The sequence below is a fragment of the Cinclus cinclus genome, chromosome 4, assembly GCF_963662255.1.
Source record: "Cinclus cinclus chromosome 4, bCinCin1.1, whole genome shotgun sequence".
Taxonomy (NCBI): domain Eukaryota; kingdom Metazoa; phylum Chordata; class Aves; order Passeriformes; family Cinclidae; genus Cinclus; species Cinclus cinclus.
Genome location: NC_085049.1, coordinates 8693883 through 8717420, shown reverse-complemented (window position 1 = coordinate 8717420; position 23538 = coordinate 8693883). Strand labels below are relative to the sequence as shown.

At 40.9% G+C, this 23538-nt stretch overlaps 1 protein-coding gene across 1 annotated transcript in view; it reads left to right on the top strand.

Moving 5' to 3' along the window:
- Positions 1-23538, top strand: part of CDHR3 (cadherin related family member 3) — a 33375-nt gene that overhangs the window by 1228 nt on the left and 8609 nt on the right. The window contains exons 2-14 of the mRNA XM_062491558.1: positions 1827-2029; positions 6423-6591; positions 8924-9009; positions 10060-10154; positions 10259-10363; positions 13959-14104; positions 15444-15633; positions 15936-16104; positions 17539-17638; positions 17784-17882; positions 18486-18712; positions 20402-20573; positions 22165-22409. Coding sequence (XP_062347542.1) covers positions 1827-2029; positions 6423-6591; positions 8924-9009; positions 10060-10154; positions 10259-10363; positions 13959-14104; positions 15444-15633; positions 15936-16104; positions 17539-17638; positions 17784-17882; positions 18486-18712; positions 20402-20573; positions 22165-22409 — 2006 coding nt within the window. The remainder of the gene's footprint in view (positions 1-1826; positions 2030-6422; positions 6592-8923; positions 9010-10059; positions 10155-10258; positions 10364-13958; positions 14105-15443; positions 15634-15935; positions 16105-17538; positions 17639-17783; positions 17883-18485; positions 18713-20401; positions 20574-22164; positions 22410-23538) is intronic.

Genomic DNA, 23538 nt, shown 5'->3' with positions numbered 1-23538 from the left:
TTTTTGTAAAATTGGTTGAAAAAAGAAGAGCCATTTAGATGCAGCGCCTAAAATTTCAGTTAAAAATAAAGAGCAAGAGGTAAGAACTTTTGATTTAGAAAGATAAATTCTGAATAAACAGCCAATGAAATCTTTGGAGATAATACAAAAATAGCAACTGCCTTCTACATTTCTAAATACTGTAAATTATTTCATTGTTTTTATAAATGGTTTCCATTAATGAACTGTGGCTTGATGAGTGAGCTGAATTCATCAAGTACTGTCCACAGGACATTACATTCGAAGTTCAGCTCCACTTATGGAAATGTATCTCCAGAAGCCCCTCTCAGCCCAGCCTCATTTGCATGGGTGATTTTTGTTGATGATGTCTTCCAGAATCTGTAATAATAGTAATAAAACTTAGTCCTTCGCTGGATCTTGCTCCTGCTGACATAAATCAGTAACAGCTCAGCTGAACTCAGTCCTACCAGGCTGTCAGGTTGAGCTGTTCAGATTAACTCTTTCAGGCAGTTCCCACCTCACAGTGTCCCACATCCCAGCCTGTACCTGTAGAGTATCTCCGATGCCATTTTTTCCATAAATGCCAAAGTAACCCCAGCTGGATCAGTGACCCATGAACCTGCTGTATCTGCAGTGTGGGAGCATGAGAATCTCCTTGCAGCTGTGGAGGGGCCCTTAGGCTGCAGCTCTAATGGTCTCACATTAGTTCCTGTAGCAGCTTTTCACCTTGCAGCTCTGCAGAAAAAGAAAAAAAAAAGAAAATAGAAAAGGTTTCATGGGGCTTTTGCTACAGCAATTGCTGGTGTATGAAGAGCATGTCCAGACCCAGAGTGGACAGCATCTGTCTCCCTCTGGCACACAGTGTGTAGGAAGTTTGAATACAGCTGCCTTTCTTGGAGAGTGTTTTGTGTTTTGGATGAGCCAGTGAAGCATCCCCAAGCCACAGTCAGCCTTGCCATAGTCTGGTGTTGAGGTACATTGCTGGCTCAGGGATGTGAGATTACTGAAGTGCTGTTTCAGGGCATCAAAAACAGTCCTGATTTATGTTTCCTAGACACTCTCCATAAGACGAAGCACAAGAGGCCTTTGTCAAAAATACCAAAAACTAGAAGCTAAATAACAGAGAAAGCAAAACGTTTGGTTTGGGGAGTCCAGAGGTCTGGACAAACAAGGAGCTTGTGCAAATCTGTTGGATGCCTCACCAGTATGTGCAGCTTCCATGCAGTTTTGAACCAGAGTGTGCTTTTGTGGGCCTGCATCTTCTCCAATGACTCCAGGGTGCTCTTCCTTGCCCAAAGCAGGAGACATGACAGTACCAACCCTGAAATTGTTACTAACTCACACTGCTCAAGAGCCAGCTGCTTGCACACAGCTGCAGTAGAGAGAGTTAGAGGAGGAAAAGTAGAGGAAATAGGTGCTGCAGAGAGTGTAGTCCAGTTGCTTCTTTAGTATCTGGGTATGTGATTCAAGGCACTTTTTGATGTAACAGTGAACAGAGGCACTAATTGGTACAGGGAGCAAAATGAAAAACTATAAACATTTTGGGCTTCTTTGCTTCGTATAAAGACATATATGAAGGCAAATGACGCAGTAAAACAATACTTTAGCAATAACCACTCTAGATGACAACACTACAGGACTGAGTTACAGAAAAGATGTATTCTTTTGCCATTAACATTGGATTTACTACAATGCAATGTCCCCATTCATAGGTAAAAAGAGAGTCAGGGCATTTTGTGTTCCTTTATGGCAGCTCTTGACAAAAGCTGTGTACTTGTTAGCTCAAGATTCTCAGAACTAATTGTACATTCATTTTCATCTTTCAGGAAAAAGAACCCAGTTGCTTAAGGGCTTACCTGCAACAAGCACTGTTGAAGAGAACTCAGCAGCTGGTGTTTCAGTCTATAACTTTAATGTGACTGTTTCTCCATTGGCTTCCGAAGGTGTTGCAATTCTTCCTACCATAGTAAATTCTAATCCACTCACAGAAGCTTTTGACATTGAATCAAAAGGAGGTCTTGAATTCAGGGTGAGTTTTAAGTTTAACTTGAGTAATTTTTAGTTGTAGGCTGATGTTTCCTGGATTACTGAGAACTGACAGTGTACAGTGTCTCATCTTTTTATCAGAAAAGAATTTTAAATGCAGACTGTGATAGTATTCAAAAATGCTGTAATAGATATGACAGATGAATAGCAATAGTAATTATGATTTTAATTGCATCTAGGAAAAATCAGTCATCACAATAATTCCATTAATTCTGTGGTAGAAAAAATGTGCCTTTTAGAAAATAAGAGGCGAAGAAGAACATGGAGGATCTGCTTCTGCTTTGAGATTTTATCCATAGTTTTTCAGCTTAATACGTATGAAGTCACTGTCAAATGAAAGTGCCTTAGTTAAGTCACATACAGCTTCTGTTTGTCCACTCTCACCAAGAATTAAAATTAATTTGTCTCAATTCTAAAATAAATGAAGCTGAATCAGATCGAAGTAATTTTTGAACATAGAAATTCTGAACAAAGGCTGTGCTACATGAGGAAGTTATCACCCTTCCACACATCTGTGACCCGTCTCTATCCATTGCACACTCTTGTCCTATGGCAAATGCAGAGCAGTTTCCATTACTTCAGGCTGATTTTCATTGTTGAATAAATTAGCAAGTATTAGCTCACATTTGTCACAGGCAATGAGTGTTCAGATGCATGATAACTTGTCATCCCATTGCAACTTGATTGTATGTCTGAGCCTGAACAGTGGCACTGAAGAGTGGCTTTAATAGATACAGGCAGAAATTGTGCAGAGTCTTAAAAAGGTGATTTGAATATCCTTTTCTGTGTGTTTCCAAGGAAGTTTGGGTTTTCACAGAATCAATACAACAGCTCTTTTCTTGTTCTCTTTGCTGGTGTCTCTGGGAGAAAATTTGGGAAAAGTCAGGCTGTGACCCTGGGTAGTAGTGGCTCATGGATTTGATGTGCCTGCAGGGAGCTGCTGTGGCTCCCATGCTCCAGCCTCCCAGCAGAGTACAAAGCTCACTTGTGCCAGCTCTGATGGCTCTTTACTGCTCCCCAGCCAGGTCAGTGAAATGGTCAAAGAACCTCTCCAAAAAGCCCCTCTTTCAACTGTGAAACACAGGGTGGGACTGTACAAATACCTGGACTGAGTCAGCTGAAGAGATCATGGAATCATAGAATTATAGAATATGTTGAGTTGGAAGGGCTCCTTCAGGATTATCTAGCCCAGCTCCTGGTTCTACATAGGACACCCCAAGAATCACACCATGTGCCTGAGCATTGTCCAATCCCTTCTTTAACTTTGCCAGGCTTGGTGCTGTGACCACTTCCCTGGGGAGCCTGTTCCAGTGTCCAGCCACTTCCAAAAATTTGCCTTATATCTAACCTAAACCTCCCTGAGCTCTGCTTCATGCTCTTTCCTCCTCTCCTGTGTAACAATGAAAAGGAAATGGATACATCCATTATATTTGTTTTGTTGACAGAGAAACCATAACGTAGGACTCCCTTCTTGAGCTTTATTTTGGCATTTTGAATTAAAGTGATCCCTTCTTCTGTAAAACAAAACATAGTCCTTTTTTTATACCTTCTTGCTCCTGTCCCAAGCCATCTTTATGCTATGATGCACAAGAATTTATATTGCTGCTTGTTGAGTGGGACTGAGAAGTTAATCTGGAGGAAAAATAATAGACAAAAAGTCCAAAGTCCTTCTTGTTTTCTTTTTTTTCATGGCAAGGATGATGGAGAAATTCTTGTTGTAGCACAGCGCAGGGTGACACAAGGATGAAAATGGAAGGCCAAAAAAGCTGTAGACTGGAGACTGCTTCTTCCAAAGTGCCAGTTTCTGTCCATTTCATACCAGAGCCACATTATCAGAATGGCCTGTGAACCTTTCTATGTCTTGCTTGAACTGTTGCTTTTTTCAACATTTCCTAAGTCACTCGGAGGACTAGAATGAAGAGTTTGAGCCAGTGAGTATCAGTCATGAAAAAATCATAAAGCAGGCTACATACAAATTCTGCAAATTAGCAGATGAGTGCTAATTGCAACTCATAAAGCAAGAATAAATACATGGGTGTTCTTAGTTAATTTATTTGATGAGGATTGTTACTTTTAATTACTTATGCTATGTTGTAGCCGATCTGTACAATATTTCACAAAAGTGATGTGATCCAAAATCAGACACCTCAGCTCTACCTGCTGCCATTAAATCTTTGCTAAGATATAGAAAAAGGCAGTATTTCATGAATGAATTATGAGATTAGCTAAGTACCTGCTAGGACAGACTCTTCAGTATTTATGAAGCACATTTAGTCCTGCTGCAGCAACAGAAAACGATATAATATTTCTTGATGTATTTTGAGACTTCTGAGAAAGTAATAGTTTCTGAGATCTCAGTCCTGTCTATTCCTCCTCACCTTACTTTTGTTTGAAGGTTCTCAAGAGCAGAAGATGTGTGAAATGCATGAAAACCTGCTGCCACCTGAAACTACCTGGGTGCTTTTAGTGGTGCTCTCTGAAGATATTGGTGGTGGAGCAGGGAGCGGGGAGCAGTGAAATTCTCTTGTGGAACGAGTGATAGACAGTTCAGGGGTGACTCTAGATCCCCTTTCATGAAGTCTGCAGCTTCTTCAAGTGTGTGCAGTCCTGCTTCTATTAGTAAGCTTTGCTTCTTTCTGAAGGAAAGGCAAATAGTGGCTCACAGCCAATTCCAGTGGCATGCTGCTCCCAAAAAGGTTCAAAAGCAACCTAGAAAGAGACTATTTAGATCCACACTTCCAAGGCCTTTATAAAGAAGGGTGGAAGATGTGTATTTAGACATATTTAGTCTGGCTGTATTTACAGCACCAATGAAAATATTGGGCTGTGAACTGGAGGGATAATCTCCAGAACACATAACTTCTGCTTCGAACTGGACAGTTTAAAATGTTGAATTCCTTGTATGTGCTTACAGTATTTAGATCTCCATCAAACATTCATTTTAAACATCAAGCTTTCCACTGTTGTGACAAGCTTTTTTAGAATGTTTCTTCTGTGTTAGCCTCACTTTTATGGGAAACTCATATCTGTGCAGAAGGAAAGGAGACCACCCAGGAAACAATTACTTTCTCCTGCAGATTTGTAACAAAAACATCCACGAGATTCCAGACAGCAGCTATTTTATATAGCAAAAGGCACAAAATATTTGTGCTTCTGTTCACTCTCCTCCAACTCTTTGTTAATTGTCTCGATTTTGACTTTTGTCTTCTAACTGTGCTGACATCACTTTTGTGTTTGTCCTCTGGCCCACAGCATCTCATCTAAACCCAAGGATTTTATTCACTGTTTTCCTTCTGCATGCTCTTCAGTCTCCTTTATTCTGCAGTGTTGCAAATACACTGACATGTTACTTGTCACATATGCTCCTGATCCCCAACTGTTCTCCTTCTCCAGTTCCACAGCACTTTGCCACTGTGTTCAAGTTTCACAGTTTTTTAGCCACACTTAATTGTCACTTACTTCTTTCTTGTCCAAGAAAGGAAAGATCTTGTTTTGTTATTGGTTTCAGCAATGAAGATAGAGGCATACAACTTTCAGCATCCTCCTGTTGCTCTGGACTCCTCCTAAATCCAGAATTATTGCATTTTATGTCTTTTCATAGAATGTCAGTCTTGTGCTAGTACATATTCTGTGTTGAGGCAACAGACAAAGCTGGAAACCTTTGAAATAAAATACCCAAAACAAAATAAAGCAAATTTTTGCCTGATCAATCCTGTAAAACTCAAGGCCTAGGTTGTTTTTTCAATTAGCTCGGCATTTTCCCCAAACAATTCTGGTGCCTCTCTCAGACAATGTACCCATGAAGTTCCCTTCTTCTGTGGTTTTCCTGCAAATCTTCTTCCCGATACAAGTTACACAAGGAAGATTCTGGTAGCTGCTAGGCTATATGGTATCCTGCCTCCATACTCTATATTTCAAGTAAAAGATCATCCTCCTCATGTTCCTAATTCACAAAAAAAGTGAAGCTGCCCTTGTGTCTTGCAAGGCTTTCTCAGAATTCTCATTCTCATCACCCCTTGAATGCTCCTGGAGCAAGGTGTGGAAAGGAAAGCACTTGGCACAGACATGTACCTGCAAGATGTAGTCCTGAACTTGAAGACAAAACACTGCCTGTGAGGCAGGGCAGCTCCTTCCAGGCTATCTCCTCCTCAAACAAAAGATCTTTGTGTTACTCCACGAAGCCACACAACATTTTGGTCTCTTCACTCTGTTTCTGTCACATTTTTGCCACTGATGAGAAATGTGCCAACAAGTAAAAGATTATCTAAAACATTCACTCTTTACTGATTGAAAATATCCCTTTATTTGTAGTCGCTCATTTGGACTATAAGTTTCAACTCTTGCATTGTGTGCTAATAATAACATTTTATTTTCAGGTTATTACCACAGGAAACCCTGTCCTAGATTATGAAACTATGCCAAAGAGTTTTGATTTGCAGATCTTTGTTGAAGATACAACTGGAAGAACTGACCTGAACATACTGACTATTCAAGTAACAGATAAAAATGAACATCCTGTATTTCGAGGAAATATGGCAATTCAAAGTAAGATAATAGTAGAATTTGAAAAGGACAGTACTTGGAAAGATGGCATCAGTTTAAAAAAAAATGAGCTTATACAGTGCCTCTAGCTAAAGTAGTATAGGCATTTTCCTTTAGGAAGAAAAGGAAGTAATAGGACAATCTTTTTATCACAGCTTTGTTTGACACAAAGAGTTGGTATGCTTCATCTTTGGAAATGCCCTTATGTTTTTCTTGAAATTTTGTTTTAAAATTATTTAACCATTTTGAAACAGCTGAAGAATTAAAAGATAAAAATTATAAATACGTATGTTGTTTTTAATTGGAAATTTGAAGTTTTCTGGGGCTATAACCATTGAATATGGGTACATATTTCTGTAGTTTGCTGGAAACTGGACTGAATTGGACAAGCAAGATAAATTTTAAAAAGTGCATATTGTACGTGCAAGAATTTCTGTGGGAAAACCATAAAGACCTTGCTTGGCAGATGTTTTATATCTGCATATTGCATTGGTGCCTTCACATGAGAAATTAAGTTGAAAATAGTCTTACGAGTGAGACCTCAGAGACTGTGATCTGTGGTGGTACAAATGGAAAGAGGCAGAGAGTTCTGTCTCCTACATGGGACAGTTGCTGTTAACCAAGTTTACTTTTAGACCAGGGGCAAAGATGCAAGGAGGAGGGATGTGCAGTAGCCTTAGGAATGGGCTGGAGAGCCTGGACTGCAGCTGTGGCCAGTGCAGGCTTTGCTTGTCGTGCTGTACCTGATGTGAGTGACACTGTCATCAGTATAAAGGAGAGGAAATAACTGTCTTTCTCTCTAAGAGATCTTGTCTTGCTTATTTTCTAATGAAGACCTGCAAAAATTGTACCAGATGCATCAGAATATAATGATTGGTTCATTATGTGCTCACATGCAGACAGAACAGTTCAGTTCATTCTATAAAGTACTGAGAGCCTGTTTGAAGATTTGCTGTCCTAATGGCACTGTATGGCCAAGCATACTCCAATGTTCAGTTTTGAAAAATCTGAAAATACTAAACTGTGATCCTTTTGTGGCAGGTATTCAGAGCTGCCTGCCTAGCCCTCCAGGTCTGGACACCTAAAACACTGGAACAGTGAAGCCCAGCTGCAGCCTGACTTTTGCCTGCTGCACAGGGACAGGTTCAGAGCAGCCTGCTCACGTTCAGCTCTCCTCACTGATGCCTCCTGAGCACAGTGACATCCCTGATTCCATACAATACTTAGTTTGTAAAGCAAATTAGCTACCTCCAGGGAGGAGGCTGTGTCATCTTCTTGGTGTAGCTGGTGCCTTGCATATCATGGGTGCCACTGGAATCTAATAATAATTAAATCTGACACTTCGAGGGATCGACACAGCATGAAACACACTACATGGGAGCTTGTTATAAATAAAGGCATCAGCTTAACTCTCAGCTAGAGCTGCCATAAATTGGTGAGCACAGATGTCTGATCTGTCTAATTGTGTGGCTTTAGTTAACAGTACCAACCACAATTAGACACTAATTGCACATTTGCTGTTTATGAAAAAGCATCTCCCTCTCATTAAACTTTGTATTCATATTGTTGTCCTCTGGGAAACACTCATTACGCTGCTCTGGGATTCCCACTTCTCTGATGAGGAGCAGCAGTCACTAGGGGTCACAGTGGAAATTAATAGTCCAGAAAGAGCAGATCCAGCAGACAGAAAAGGTCATAAAGCAAATAATGTGATCTAAAGGTCTGCTATCCTGTAAGAGATAAGCCTGTTGCCAGTGGTCCAGTATGGGATAGCCCAGCTGTGGGAATCCCTGGCATGGAAAGAAACATACCTTGCACTGAATTATCAGCCTTAGAAAAGCAAACATTTAAGTCAGTGCAGACCATTTGCTACTTATGTCCCCCACAGGCGCAGAGGAAAAGCAGAAATTAAGAGGAAGGGCTCTGAGCTCTTCTGGTAGGGTGCAGACATGGACAGGAAGGGGATGGTGATGAGGACCTAGCACAGGACTGTGTTCTTCCCATCTGCATAGTAGAACATCCCACAGATGTAGCCCAAATGCATCATTTACTCCATAACCTGTGAACAGCTCAAGATAGGTCATAAGGAAAGATCAGTCCTTCCCCTGAAGGGACAATTCATATTGCAGTGGTGGTTGCCTGTTTACAGATAAGTAATTTGTTTCTTTTTATTTTTTGAGTATGTGTGATCTTTGTGATGATTTTGGAATTACATTTGTGAAGTGAGAAGATGCAGCAGGCAGTGATACATCCTGACAGCTTCAGTGCATCAGTCCCTTTGCTGCTGTGCCCTTTACTTTTACCCAGATAACTGAATACACTTATATCCATGCAGCTGTGACCATCTATGTGTTGGAAGGGACACCTCCAGAACGCATTTACCAAGTAGATGCAGCTGATCCTGAAAATGCAAAACTCAGAGTAAGTTGTATTAAACAAGGAACTCCAGAGATGATGTAATCTGCTCTGTCGGAAATGTGGATTACCATCACCTTTCAACAACTTTCTTCCTTCAGAAACACAGGAAAAACTTTAATCTGGGAAAAAAAGAAGCATTCTTGATATTAAACAAAGAAAAAGCAGCCTTAATGTTTGGACACAAGCTATATTTTAAGTTCTCAGCCTTTCAAAATTAAGGGATATTAAAGGCAGAATTCAGTATAGTTATTCAGAGAGACAGTAGAAATTGTGAATTTGAAATTAAAAAAGGCTTACGAAATGTTTCTTGTAGATGAGAGTGACTGAAACAAAATAAAATTTTTAACCTTTTTTATCATGTTGTGATACAAATCACATTCTTTTAACTGAGACAGCAAGGAAATCACTTACAAGGCAAATGGATATCAGGTTTTCAACAGTCCCAGGACAAACTGTGACCTTCAGTTACGAAAAGTATGTTGGCTGATCTGAAAATACTCTTGGTATTCAAAAAACCTTTTCGAAAATGATTAAGTTGGTAGCTGGGGAAAAGTAACTGCACTTAGCTAAGAATTATATTGTATCTTTGCTTTGTTTAGTTTGGCTTTATAAAATACTGTACATTCAAGAACTGAACCCAAACATGCTACTTCAACATTTAGTGTTATTCAAGAAAGCAATTAACTTGAAGCCCGTCCTCAGTCTTTGCCCAGTCAAAAGGAGCTGGTGAGGAGGGAAGCAGAGCTGTGGGGTTTTAGCTCTGCTTTGTGTGTGAAAGCAATGGCAGTGAGTTCCATGTGCCTTCCAACCCCTGACACATCTGAGGCATAAGAAGGGGCAAATAAAGAAATGCAGTTACATCCTTGGACAGATCTGCTCAGTGGCTTTTGCAGGTTATTTGCATGGTGCATGACCCTCTGTAACTTGCCTTGTCCTACAAGGCAAGGAATGAATGAATGAATGAATGAATGAATGAATGAATGAATGAATGAATGAATGAATGAAGGGATGTTTAAACATAAAAAGACTAATTTCTTGTTCTCTTCATTTCAGTATTCACTGCTTCCTGCAACAGTGCCTTTCTCAATTAAGGAAAGTGGAGCCATTTTTTCCACAAAAGAATTTGATTATGAGAAAGATCCACATTGGTGAGAATGCATTTTATTCCCATGGCCTATTAGCTTATAGTATTCACAGAAATGTTTTCTGACACACACAGAATGATTCTTGTTCTGTTTTTCTTATTTAACAGTTACTTTTTAAATATAACAGCGACAGATACAGAAGGACTCAACTCAACTAAAACAGTGAATATAAATATAATTAACATCAATGATGAAAGTCCTTACTTTACCATGTGAGTAAAGATTTGCCATTGCACTCAAAATGTAGGTGTTTTCTCAGGTTTACTGCTTTGACACCAGTGGGAGTGTTTAACATATGGGCAAGTAATTATGACAACAAAATAATACTGAAAAGAAATATTTTAATTTTGCTATGATTCCTATTCTTATAGTGGAAAGCTTTGTTCTAATGTCTCTCATTTATTCTTATTGTGTTTTTAATAGTATTCTTAATTGTATTCGTAATTTGTATTCTTAGTAGTTTAAAGTTTTCCAGGCTCTGCCTTCACGCTAAGAAGAGACAAGCAAACTTGTTTTACTTGTTAGCATTTCCAGAGGTTAAAGCTGTGCAAAGACCTGTGGACAAGTTCAGACAAGGAGATTAATTTCACCTGGTGTGAATATAATCATATAATTTGCTCCTTATGCAGGTGTGCATTTCATCATAATTGTGTTTATTCATGCAGAAATGTCTAGACATAAAAAGATCTCCCTTTTGATCAGTCTTCCTCTTCCCAGACACACTTGTAAACAATCCCAGTGATCTTTGAAACATTGTTGTCTCTTACAGTGTCATAAGCAGGAAATTGTGTCATAACACACAAGTCAGAAGTAGCTTTTGAAGACTAATGGAGTCAGGATATATTGAGAATTTGGAAAAATGGGAGTGAATATGCATGTGCTACAAGCAGGCTGTTTTGCTGTGGAAAGCACAATGGGCAGCTGTTTCTGAAGCAGGAGCTTGACGTTTATTACAGTTGATCTGACTCTGATGTTGATTTATCTTTGTCACTTGCATGAGACACTGATGGGATTCGAGGCACTGTCATTGTGCCTCCTGATTGTGAGACTCTACAAGGTCTCTGATGAGAATATTTATGATGGCTCCTCTCCTGCCATCTCTGCAAAAGTGAAGACAGGATAGCACCTGGGGCCATGCCAGGAGATTCCAGCCACTTGTTCAGAACAATCTTCTGGGTGTTGTCTCGACCCAGAGCAATGCATGGCTCCTGGGCTCAGGTCAATGATCTGGACCTTGATGGATAAAGGGGTGAAGAATCTGAAGAAACAAAAGAATTAAATGTTAGGAACTGGCATGGATTGTTGTGTTGCTGTTGTTGTTGTTGATGATGATGATGATGCTTTTGCTACCTACTTAATACTTGAACCTCATGTCTGCAATAAACAAGGTTAATAGCTCATTCCATGTTACTGTACTTCTGCAAGCACGAGAAATCCTCTTCCCAGAGCCAATGTCTGCACATGGTGTTCTAGACTGATTATTCCCTCCTAATGTTGCCATTTCTGTGTATTTATGCTTGTGTCTGGAATGCTAAAAGAGTTCTTTTAAATATTTATCTACTCATTTGAATTAGTGAAAGCTGTAGTGACTTGAGAATCTGTAACACCTAAGTTCTAAGACACGTACGGCACAAATACAGTCTGGTGTTTGTTTGAATCTTCTCCCTTTTAGATTGACACTACATATGAAAAAGGGCAGCTCAGTTTGTAAAGAATTTTAGATTAAATTGCACTTCATGATCTGTCCTTAATATGCACATATATGGCCTGTCCTGTGCTACAATGTGAGCTGCATGCTGGGGCTAAGTACTTCCTGACACTGTAATAATTACTACTGGGGTAAGAGCTGGGGAAACTTGAGGAGTTAGCAAACCTCCTTTATTTTACCCCAATTATAGCTGTCAAGAATAGAGTTTCAAAGGGTCTTTTTAATTGTTCCCATAATATATGCAAGCACATCTGGTTTTGGTATTCACAGTACTACTTTGGCATTCAGCCTTTTGAAATTGTTGCTGTTAAAATCAATGGAAAACTTGTGGAGTCAGGAAAACAAAGGAGAAGATGAGAAAACAAACATATGCTTCCTTTGCAATTACATTACAGCGACTGAAAGATCTGCTTGAACCATCCTGTAAAAAGCCACTGGCAGGTGGCAGACAAATGGACAACAGGACACATCCCAGATGTGGCTGTGTAAGAAGTGGCCCCAACTCCTCCCCAGCTGTACTGGTGCTCTGTGCTATGGGAATGTGCTCAATAATGTCCCACTTCTTCCCAATATATCTAGTGGGGATGGGATAATGACTGGGTTGCAGAGGGTTGGCAGGGCTGTGAGAGGAGCTGTGGTGAGTTTGATGTTCACAGAAGGGTTGGAGTTGGGGTTCCAGTGGGCCTAGGGAGTTTCCTACTTTGGGCCAAAACCAGTTAGAGCTGTGGGAGTTCGTGGCATCTGTTTATTTCTGCATGACTCTGGAAATAACAGGAGACCAAGGAAGGAGGGAATTCAGTGCCAAGACTGAGATAGAGACTTCATAAATATCTGACACAACAGGCTTCATAAACTTCTTGTTTTCTTCTGGCTGTAAAGTAAGTGTTTTTACTGGGAAAATCCTATGTCATTTCTCTTCTGTATGCTTGCCTCTTTTCATATGAACTGACAGAACAGTTGAAGATAGTGTGCCTTCGTAACCATTTTTAAAATTGCAAGTGGAGATCTTGAGTTGTGTGATCTTGTGTTCTGTCTCTGCAATTCTCTGCTCCAATTGCTAAATGCCCCATGATATCTGTCTTCAGAGAACAACAAAGGACTTGTGTTTTCCTGTACTGGGAACTACAGGCCAGTCAATTACCTAAGTGGTGGCATAGGGTGTTTTAAAAGTACAAAAAAGTATTTAGTCTTGAAGCACACTTCTAATGCTTTTTTTGAACTCTCAAGGACCTTCAACTTCCTTTGAGTTCTAGAATTAGGAGACATGTATGTGTTTGTGTGTGTTTGGGTAAAACAAATCAGTCTTCTGAAATTCTTTGCACCGTTTTTGTGTCCTGGCCCATGCCTATTTTTGCATGTGGTTCAAGTACTAAAATTGTCCACCTGAGTACCCATGTGAACATCAAACTGCAACCACTGTAAGCAATCCTGTACAATTGCCTGCCAGGCTGTATCTGACCTATAAAACTCAGTTCATGGGAGATTTAGGAGCACTGGCATACCAAACAGCAGCAGTAGAGAACCATTTTCCCAATGCAAAATGCACCAGATGACAGATGCTTCTGGGAGTTTGAAGCATGTTCATCTGTTAGGCACCCAGAAGAGTGCTCCTTCCTGCCTTCGCCTACTGCAGTGACAACTCAGTTTTTCTGTAACACTGTTGACCCCAGAAGGCTCCAGCATTGATTCCAAAAGATGATTAACTACATTACTTATGTAATCTTTGTTTTTCTCTTGCAAAATGAAGGCATTAAAGCAAATGGGTTTATGAGCCTGTGGCTCTGTAGGGAGATGGATGGCTTGACTGAACCACCCCCTACCTCTTCAACTTCCGTGGTTCTGTGAAGGCCAAATTGCTTTTACTGTGGAAAAGTTGCAGAGGAAGAACACTTTCTTGTGTGGCTGTGTCATGCTTTATGGACACTGCTACATGTCCAGCAGGCAGAACCAATGACTGTGATATTTATCCAGACATGCAAATAGCCATCTCTGAGCCCAGCATGGCCATGGTTCTGCTGCTACTGTTGGCTTCTCAGCTAAGTCTGTAATCAGCTGCCCTTAAAAACAAGATGCATGCTTTGCTGAATTTTATTTTGTAGAAAACAAAGAATCTACAGGATTCCAGAGGAGCAAAGCCCGGGCACCATTGTTGCCAATATAACAGCGAAAGATCCCGATGATGAAGGTTCTCCCAGCAGACTTTTCTACAGCATCCAGTCATCCAGATATTTTTCCATAAATCCAGGTGAGAGAAACAAAAAAATGTGACTTCTGACATCTGAAAAATTAAAAAAAAAAAAAGACTGTCTACTTTGGAGAAATTATTTTTGCCTTAGTTTTAAATAGACTTACTTTATTTAGTGACTCTATAACAATACGCAATGCTCAGTCCCTTATTGGGATCAAATTCTTTGGTCAGCTGACCAAGACTTGGTAAGACATCTTGAGGGAAGTAGACCAAAGGTGACTTTGTGACAAATATTGACTTGTAGCTGGAGGGTGATGGTTCCTTGTGTGGAAGTAAGATTGCTGACTTATTTTTAATCTTTGAGGGCTGCAGTGACTCTTCTGGGGCTCTTGAAACAGCTGCAGGTAGTTTGTCTGTGATGTCCTCCCTCCTGTCTGAAATCCTCTCTGGAACTGAGGTGCACAGTAAATCTGCACCTCATGTTCATTGTTCCATTCAGGACCCTCCCTGATCAGGCAAGACCATCCAGAATAGTCCTCTTTCTCATGGTGGTCCTGTCTTCTTCATGCTCCCTGGGGTCTGTACATCTGTCCCCCAGGGGATTTTCCTCCTGGTCCAGCATTCAGTGACAGCTTTGCTCCTTGTCTGCTATTGCCTTAGAACTGTTTATCACAGCTGTAAGAAATGCCACAAAACAGTGCTGTGTGGGATCAGGATGACCTTTAAATGCTTTGGATTCCTTATGCCTTTTGGCCTTGTATCGCCACCTGCCTCCTCAATTACACTCCAAAATGCAGAGGATGTATGCACCGTTCTTTCAACTCCTTTGTGCTCTGGGAATATTACTTGCACTGTGCCGTAAAAATCTTCTATTTTTGACAGAGCCTAACAGAAGCGAAAAAAAAGTATTGAGTGGCTGACCAGAGCACTTGGCAAAGTCTGTCACAGCTATGTTCATGTGTGAGTAGATTTGGAGGTGCTGAAAGATGCTTGAATGATAACAGTGGAAAGTGAAGCTGTCTTACTAGCTTGGGAGCAGGGACAGCACAGGCATTAGCAGCTCCTTGTCCTTGATGCTCTGTAATGCACTCAACTCTGTCTTGTACTAGAAGCTCGAGAACAAAGGAAGCCTAAACGCTTTTCCAGCCCTCTGCTGAGGCCTCCTAAGGCATATTTTTCATGGTATCTAGCCATTAATGTTACCCAGAATATTCTGAGCCATTTTGTATCACTTAAAAAACCCCCCAAAACTAAACCAGCCACGATTTGCACAGAACAGAAGGCTTTTTATTCTGCTACCTGTCAGTTGAGCTGCCCTGCCTTCTCGCACATGCACCATGACCATTTGTTACTTCCCCCCATGGTGAATGTCTGACTTCTGGCTACTCTCTGACAGAAACTGGAGTGTTGCAGGTGACTGGGAGAATTGACCGGGATGCGCTTCCCCTGCGGCTCCATCCCAACATCTCACTGATAGTCCGAGTGGAGGACGGCCCCAGCAGCGGCCGTGCCAGTGAAATGGAGATCACAATCATTATTGATGATGTCAATGACAACCCACCAGAATGCAATCCTTCTGCCTTCAGGTATGGAGTCTCTTCCTTGCCTTAGTGCTGCCTTGCTGCCCCAGACAAGTGTGCAGACAAGGGCACATCCCTAGACCTACAGCTGGAGGCTAAAGTGGACATTTATCATTAGCCTGCCCATTGTACAGGGCTGTTATCCACCACAACACGTGGGTCAGATTCTGGGTTGTTTCCTCCATTGCTTCTTATTTAGATCTAGGATTTCACTTGAAAAATAAATCAATGTTTTGGCCTGTGATATATGAAGATTCAAAAAGAGAAATATAAGTTGCTTTGACAGGAAATGTGTTTGTTTTAAACAGGGAAGAAGCAAATGAAAATACGACTCCTGGAACATTTCTTGTTGATCTTAGAAATTACTGTAAAGATATCGATGTTGATCCATCAAACAACAAATTTAGTTTCACTGGATTATCTGGCTTTGGAAGCAATAATTTTGCTCTGGAGTCCACTGTGTCTGGAAGACTTGTGGTCAGTCATTTGTGGCTTTATGTTAGATTACCCCATTAGAGAAGTCAACTTATGAAATATTTTAAGGGATTTTTAAAATTAATTGTACAAGAAAAAAAATTACTGTAATCCATTTCACAGTAGGTATGATGTGGAGAATGATTGTTTTGACTGGTTGTGAACTATATACCCCTAGACAGGATTCTTTCTAAGGATTCTACAGAATTTAGTGAACAGAGACTGTTTTCTTCAGTTTTAAATAAATGTGCTAGATATGATTGAAAAAAAATTCTTTTTTAGGGAGTGTGAAGCACCAACTTTGATATGGATAAACAGAGAAATTTGATGCCATTTCATACCCATTTACTCATGACAGACTGTGGAAGATCCTTGCTATTCAGCATGAAGAATTTAAATACTTGAGAATTCTCACACTCAGTAACTCAGTAACTGGTCAGAATCGTAAAACCACTTTGAGTGGCAAATTTTCACAAAAGTGTGGTGGGATTTGCACTTCTGTGATTTTTGCATGTCAAAATATGAATTCCTTATGCTGATAGCTGCTGGCAAACTTGCATTGGCCAGAACCCCACCAGTTTCTGGACATGTGCAATGGTGGTTGTTTTTTTGCTTTAAAAAGAGCCGTGGGCAGCTACAGAAAAAGGGAAGCAACAAAAAATAGGCATTCTGTCTAAAAGACAAGAGTGCTACAGGAGCAGTAAAATGATTTTATATCGTTTATTTAATTTTGGAACTGAGGTTTCCTTGTCAATGAGAACTGCCCTTAGCTGCTTCATCTGCCAACATAGAAAGCATTTTCCTTGCTGCACAGGATATGATTGTTGTCAAGCCTTTGATTGCTGTGTATATACAATGTAAGAGACTATACCAAGTAACCTGCTCCTCCAGGAGCCTCCCTGAAGAAACCACCAGCAGTGGATGCCAAAGTTTATGAGGCCTCCACAGCAAGATAGAGAGCACAGAGGATAAGGATTTAAATCTGTGCAAGCTACCATTTAGTAACAACTTGGTTCCTGGACAAACACTGTCTGGACCTGATACCCTTTTTTAATGTCTGGGGGTGTGAGCTCGAGAATTAACTCAAGCTATCACTTTTAGCAATCCCAGATCCTTGTTGAGCCAAGAAAGGGCAGCATAAATAACCTGCTCATTACACAAGCTTTGAATTGACAAGGTAAAAGGTCAAGGCCTTATCATCCAAATGATTAAACTTTCTGCTCTTAAGGGGAAGAAATTTTGTTGGCAGAAGTGTGAGCATGTGGGAAGATCCTGGAATTCAATCCTGGAATTGACTATTAGCCTGTGTTATTCCTATAGATAGTCTATATACCAAAAGGCCAAATAACACAGAATGCTGAAAAGAGTTATTGTCATCATGTGTACTGTGACTTCATGTATGGAGGTACAAACGTGTTTGTGTTCCTTTCTTTTTAGATGACTGGAACTATGGATTTAGAAAACCCAGCTAATCCAGGAGTTGAAGTTTATACTTTGACTGTTAGGGTGCAAGATATTGCCTATCCTAACTACACAAGCAAGTATCCCTTTTATATTTCTTTTGATAGCTTTCTATGCTGTAACAGCATGGAGAGAGGAATACCATATGTATTTTGAATATATGCATGAGAAAATTTCACAGCCATACTTAACCATGATTTAATCTTCTGTTATATTTCCAGATATCATCTACATTTATATCAGGATAAAGCCAGTGAATGAATTTTTTCCAGTCTTCTGTAATTTATCTTATGTATTTAGTGTTTCAGAAATTACTAAAGGTACAGTAAGTAGCACCTGAATGATAGAAATAATGTTGTCATGTTGTTAAGTGCCTTTTTGCTCCAGATGAATTTTCATATATTTAGATGAGGCAAATGGCTCAAAGTTCCAGTTCAACTGGGGTCTCACCATACAACCACCTACTACCCTTAAATAGACTAAACTGGCAAAAACTCCAAATGTACAGATGGAAGATGAGACACAGACAAATTCAGCAATTGCACAAGAAATCTGTGGCAGTGCCAGGAACTGAACTCAGATGTCTTGTTTTAGAGTGTCTTTCTGCTCTTGTTAAATTAGCCTTTTGGAGGGACTGTGGTGGTGTACATAAACCTTTACAGACTGACAGATGAGTGAGGACTCCCTTGGCCTAGCCACAGAGCACTTCTGCTGTGGTTCTCTGCACACTCTTGTGTTTTGGTGTTTGCTGCTAGCAGCCCATGCACAGGGGAGCCGTAGAACACCCTAGGGAAATGGTGCTTATTTACACCCTTGCTTTAATTTTCTTCTGTGAAAAACTCTAAACTATATCTTTAGTTCAGTTTCATCTGTACCTTCTGTTGCTTTAAATGTTAATGAAATATGGATTTTCTGTCTCTCAGTTGGATCTAGTATTGGAAGAGTGCATGCCACAGACAAGGACTGGCCACCCAATGTCATCACTTACTCTATTGTATCTGGAGCTGGCACCAGGGATTACACAAATATCTTCTGGATCAGCCCAACGAAAGGAGATGTGAGGATTTTAGCTAGATTAGACTACGAAACAACTCAGAAACATATTTTCACAGTACAGGCCTCAGACCAAGAGAAGTCTACAACAGCATCAGTGAGTAAATCTACTCTACTACTTCACCTTTATCTGCATTTTTCTCTCTTCTTCCTAGCAAGAACAGCAAGGCACTGGACAAAGCACTTTGGTCTGTAAAAGGCAAGCTCAACCCTGCACAGTCATATATTACTCAGATGAAAGAGGTGTTATTCACTCAGTGTTTATTTCTCACAAAAAGGATAAAATATTTTAATATTTTAAACTGCGATGTTTGCTTCTCAGACATTTTTATTTCTTATTTTACCTGGACAGTGAAATTGTTTTCTGTGCCCTAGACGGTTTAAGCTATTCTTCATGTCTACATAGGTACTAGAAAATAAAAAAAAAAGAACAGGGTCTTGAGACCAGGTAGCACAGTCTAGTTGTAGCCATATTTAGTGGCAAATTCTTTTTGGAGTCTGTGTAGTGCCCCTTGGCCCTGAAACATACTTTTGATTTTGTCATTTTTTTCCCCTGCAATGTGTCCAAAGTAATGTCAGAATTGTGTTGCAGCGTATCAGAGTTGTGCTTTCATGGAGTGGTACAGAGAGGATGTGGATGGGAGGAGGGCTTGGGCAGCCTCTTGGGTCAGTGTCAGAGGGCCAGCCCAGTAGCTGTGCCCACTTGACCTGCTGGAGATGTGTCTTGCCCTGGCCATGATCTACTTTTTACCCTGATGGTGCTACCTGACAGGAGCCAAGACCATGCCAGGCACCAAGATAACCTTTAACAGGAGGGTTGGGTTTAGGTTTTCTGCTTAGACCTATTTTATTCAGATTAAAGGTATAGATGCTATATCCACAAAGGTATTTTATAGTAACTTATTTCAAAGAAGTTGGAAGTTCAAAGAACTTTCTTTCAAAGAATTCCAGTGTCCTTCACAGGCAGGCTCCTTTTGACTCCTTTTCACACTTTCTCCCTCATGACTGCTTTACATTTGTTTTTTACACCTGTCTTGGGGGTGACACAGGTACTAGGCTTGCTTTTCATTCCTGCCAGGCACCACCCATAGAGTTGCTATCTAGGAGGCATTTAATCTCTTTATCATCTATAATATTTCAAGGTGACAATTAATGACAATTTAGCATCAGAAGCTTTTAACAATGTCAAGCTCATCTGTTGCCTGACTAACAGACATTAGAAGAAAGAACTTTGGGAAGGGTAACCTTTTGCTTTTAGCTAGCTAATCCCAGATGACATCAAGTACATCTGGTGCTACTCAGGGTGCTCCTACCCATGCAGGAGGCCATTACCAGCATTTGTCTGTCACTGGGAACAGTCTATAAGCACTCCTCCTTCCATGGATCATATTCTAAATGGTTACTAAATACACTAAGAAGCCTAGCTAGTGATTGTGAAGCAAAATGAGAGTTTTGGAAGGGAGTTTAATGATTATGTGGTAATATTATTATTTCACATTTTAACTTGTTCAGATAGACATATCAGCTTGAAAACCCTTCATTTTTTGGAAGTTGGGTCAAGTTATGGAAACTGTTCCCAGAGGAATGCTGGTCACAAGAAGAATTGAAGGACAAATGATTACAGACATTTTCTGACAGGAGCTAGGTTGGAAGGGGACCTCAGTGCTCTACAACAGTTGTTGAGCAAAAGAACAAAATGGGCAAAACCCAACAGTTTCTGAAATTAAAAAAATTCTGTCTCAGCACACTGAAGCAGCTTTAGCTTGCTATTGCTCTTTTCTTCCAGGTAACTGTGAATGTTTTGGAAGTAAATGATGAAGAACCAGTTTGCTCACCCAATTTCTTCTCTCTTCAAATTCCAGTCAATTTAGCTGTTGGGACCAATATTAATGGTTTCAGGATTGAATGCCAAGACCGTGATTCTGATCCCAGGTCTTTCCGTTACTTCATTGACGAAGGTACTCTCTCATACTGGGCAAACTGGGAACAGTGAAAAAAAAAAAAGTGAATAATGACTGATAGCTCACTTACATTTATAAACAAAATATAACATAGTTTGTGCTGCTTTTCATGGTGGGCTAGCTGTGATCCACAAGTTCTGCACATCATTATGTTGATCCTTTCTCCACCAGCTGGCTACTAGTGCTACTGGTGCTAGCAGCTAGAGCCACTCCCTTGCAAGACTGGATTGCCTGTCATAGTAATAAATAGGCTATTAATTACACAGTTGACAAGAACTTCAGAATAATGAGCTGAAATGTCATGCAGTGTCAAATTTCCCTTCCAATTACAGCTGAGTAAATCTTGAGAAACAATGGAAAGTTCTGTATCTCTGCATATCTTATCATCACATGGATGCTGGTGCACTATTCAAAACAGCTGCTTGAACCTGCATGTTGTAGGTCCATGCTGTATGCAATAAAATGCATAAACCCTCATTTTAAAAATCATGATCAGTTGCATCCACTTGGAGAACTGCAGTGGTATGGGATGACACTCTGCTTCACCAAAATGGAAACAACATTCTCGTGGGGCAATTCCTTCTTTTGTTGCTGTGGTGGCTGCAGTGAAGGATGGAGCATATTGTCCAGGTGCCTGTAAAAATCTGTGAATGTCAAAAGAGAGAATCTCTGTCCTACTGCAGCCCCTTGATGCCACAGAGGAAGCTCTGCAGACATGGTATTAACACATGAATCCATACAGTGGCTGTGTTAGTAAATCACTGTCTGACCACAGGCCCTTTCTGGTGGTACAGACCTGGGCTGTGTTGTACATTGGCCTCTGAGCCACACAGCAGCTCATGGCCCTTTTTGTGCTCTAGAACAGGCATGACTTTCAAGGACGTGTCAATTCTTGATCTCTGTGGGGCCACAAGAATAAAACCAAAGCACATTTGGTGCCTTCTCAAGGCTCTGATTTCCTGTATACATGATCTATATGTCTGTATATGTATGTGTGGTCAGATGCTAACAGCTGGGGCTGATCTGCCTGCAGCCCTGGCCATGAGCAGCTCTCCATCTACAATGGACAGAAAGCAAAGGGTAGGGAACCAGCATTTCTGAACTCTTTCCCTCCCCATGGTGCTGACAAAGCACTGGAGGCAATGAGTGTCACTGAGTCATTAACTCTCTCCAAAGGCCACTGCCTCTGGGCAGATGGAGAAGCCAAGGAGAGGGGCTAGAGCAACACTCCAGGGACACCCCAGTAGCAGAATGAGCCCTGCCACAGTGCAGGGTCCTTACCCCAGCTGGCTGTTGTTGGGTGCTCCCCAGGTTGTAAGTTCAGGTCATTCAGGTGACATCTTTTGTGCCCTATGGGTCTGATGTGCTTCCACAGCCTCCTCTCTGCTATGTCCCCACAGTGGGTCTTATTCTAGATTGCAATTCTTTTATGACTGTATTGTTTTAAATTATTTTATATGGTACAAGGAAGATCAAGGAACCCTTCTTGTCATTGACATTTCACCGCACCTCAGCACTTGTTACACCATTTTACATTAATGTGGGATTAAAGTAATTTTTTTTTCATTTTGGTGTTACCTTTTTGCAGGCAATGAGAACAATCATTTCACCTTTTCACCAAGTGCTGGCTCCAACACATCTCGACTGATTCTTGCATCAAGGTTTGACTATGAGAGTGGACTTGATACAAACTGGATTTACAGTCTGCGTGTCCACATAACAGATGACAATTTAGTATCTGCCAGGGTGAAAACTACACACTTAATTAAAACTGGAACAGTGACTTTAATCATCAGAGTTATCCCAAACCCAACTACTGCCACAACCACTACGGTAAGTTCACTAAAACTTATGTCCAGTTCTGCATTTCTTTTATGGAGTAATCTCCACAGGAGTAAAGAAAAGAGGATAGATGTATGCAGAAGGAAAGCAAAAACCTTGAGTGCATCTAGTCCTGGGAGGTTCTGAGCCCTTTGCTCTTATGATGAAGCTAGAGGTGGTTGATATGCTTAGTGTCATGAAGGATTAGTCCCAGGTACAGAGTCATAACATGTGTTTTGTATTCCAGTTTCTAAAACAAAAAGGGCAGGAAGCCAAAGGACCAGGCATGCTGCCATTACCATGCAACTGGAAAGCTAAAGATTTTGGCAGCTTTATTAATAAGGAAAGAGCAGGGATTAACCTTTGCCTGGAACCTTAAAATTACCTCATGCATTTTGCACTAACTCTTTTTTTATTCATAACTATTCACTCCAGCTGCCTTGCAGTTTTGTGTGCTTCTTTATCATTGGAGCACGTTAATCTGTGGCTATCAAAGTTGAAACAGGCAACAACAACAAGAAGAAATTCTCATCACTTAAAAGGGTCTTTTTTCAGACTGGAGGTCACTGTCATGTCAAATTTGGAGCAGCATGTTAGTAACTGCAGCATTTTTGCACAGCCTCAGTGTGTTGCTGAGGTTTCAGACAGCAAATCCAGAGGGGTGGGATGGGTCTTTCTTGAGCTCCATGCCCATGTGATGGTCCCTATCTGAGCTGAGGAAGCCTGCACGGCTTTTGGCAGCCCAGGTGGGATCTAACCTTGCACAGCCTGTGGATTAGTGGGTCTGTGTCCCAGCAACACTGCTCACCCCTCTGCACAGCCATCCCAGCTCAGCTCTGCACAGCATCCCTGTTGTGAACTGTCTTACCAGTTTAATTTTGAAGCTGATTTCCATCAGGCTGGTGCAGGATGTACAGAGAGCTTGCTTTTGTCTTGCCTGTAGATGGGACACAGCCTGGGGGTAGGGACCACTCTGTCCCTATCCTTGCACCAGTCACCCCTTCATGCCTTGCTGCACCATCCTCCATCCCCCACAGTCCATCCATTCCCTGCCTGCCTGCAGATGGCATTGCCCTTTTCTCTCCTGCATGCAAGAATGCAAATATGAGTATCCAAGTGAAGTGGTAAAAGAAGCCTTTGC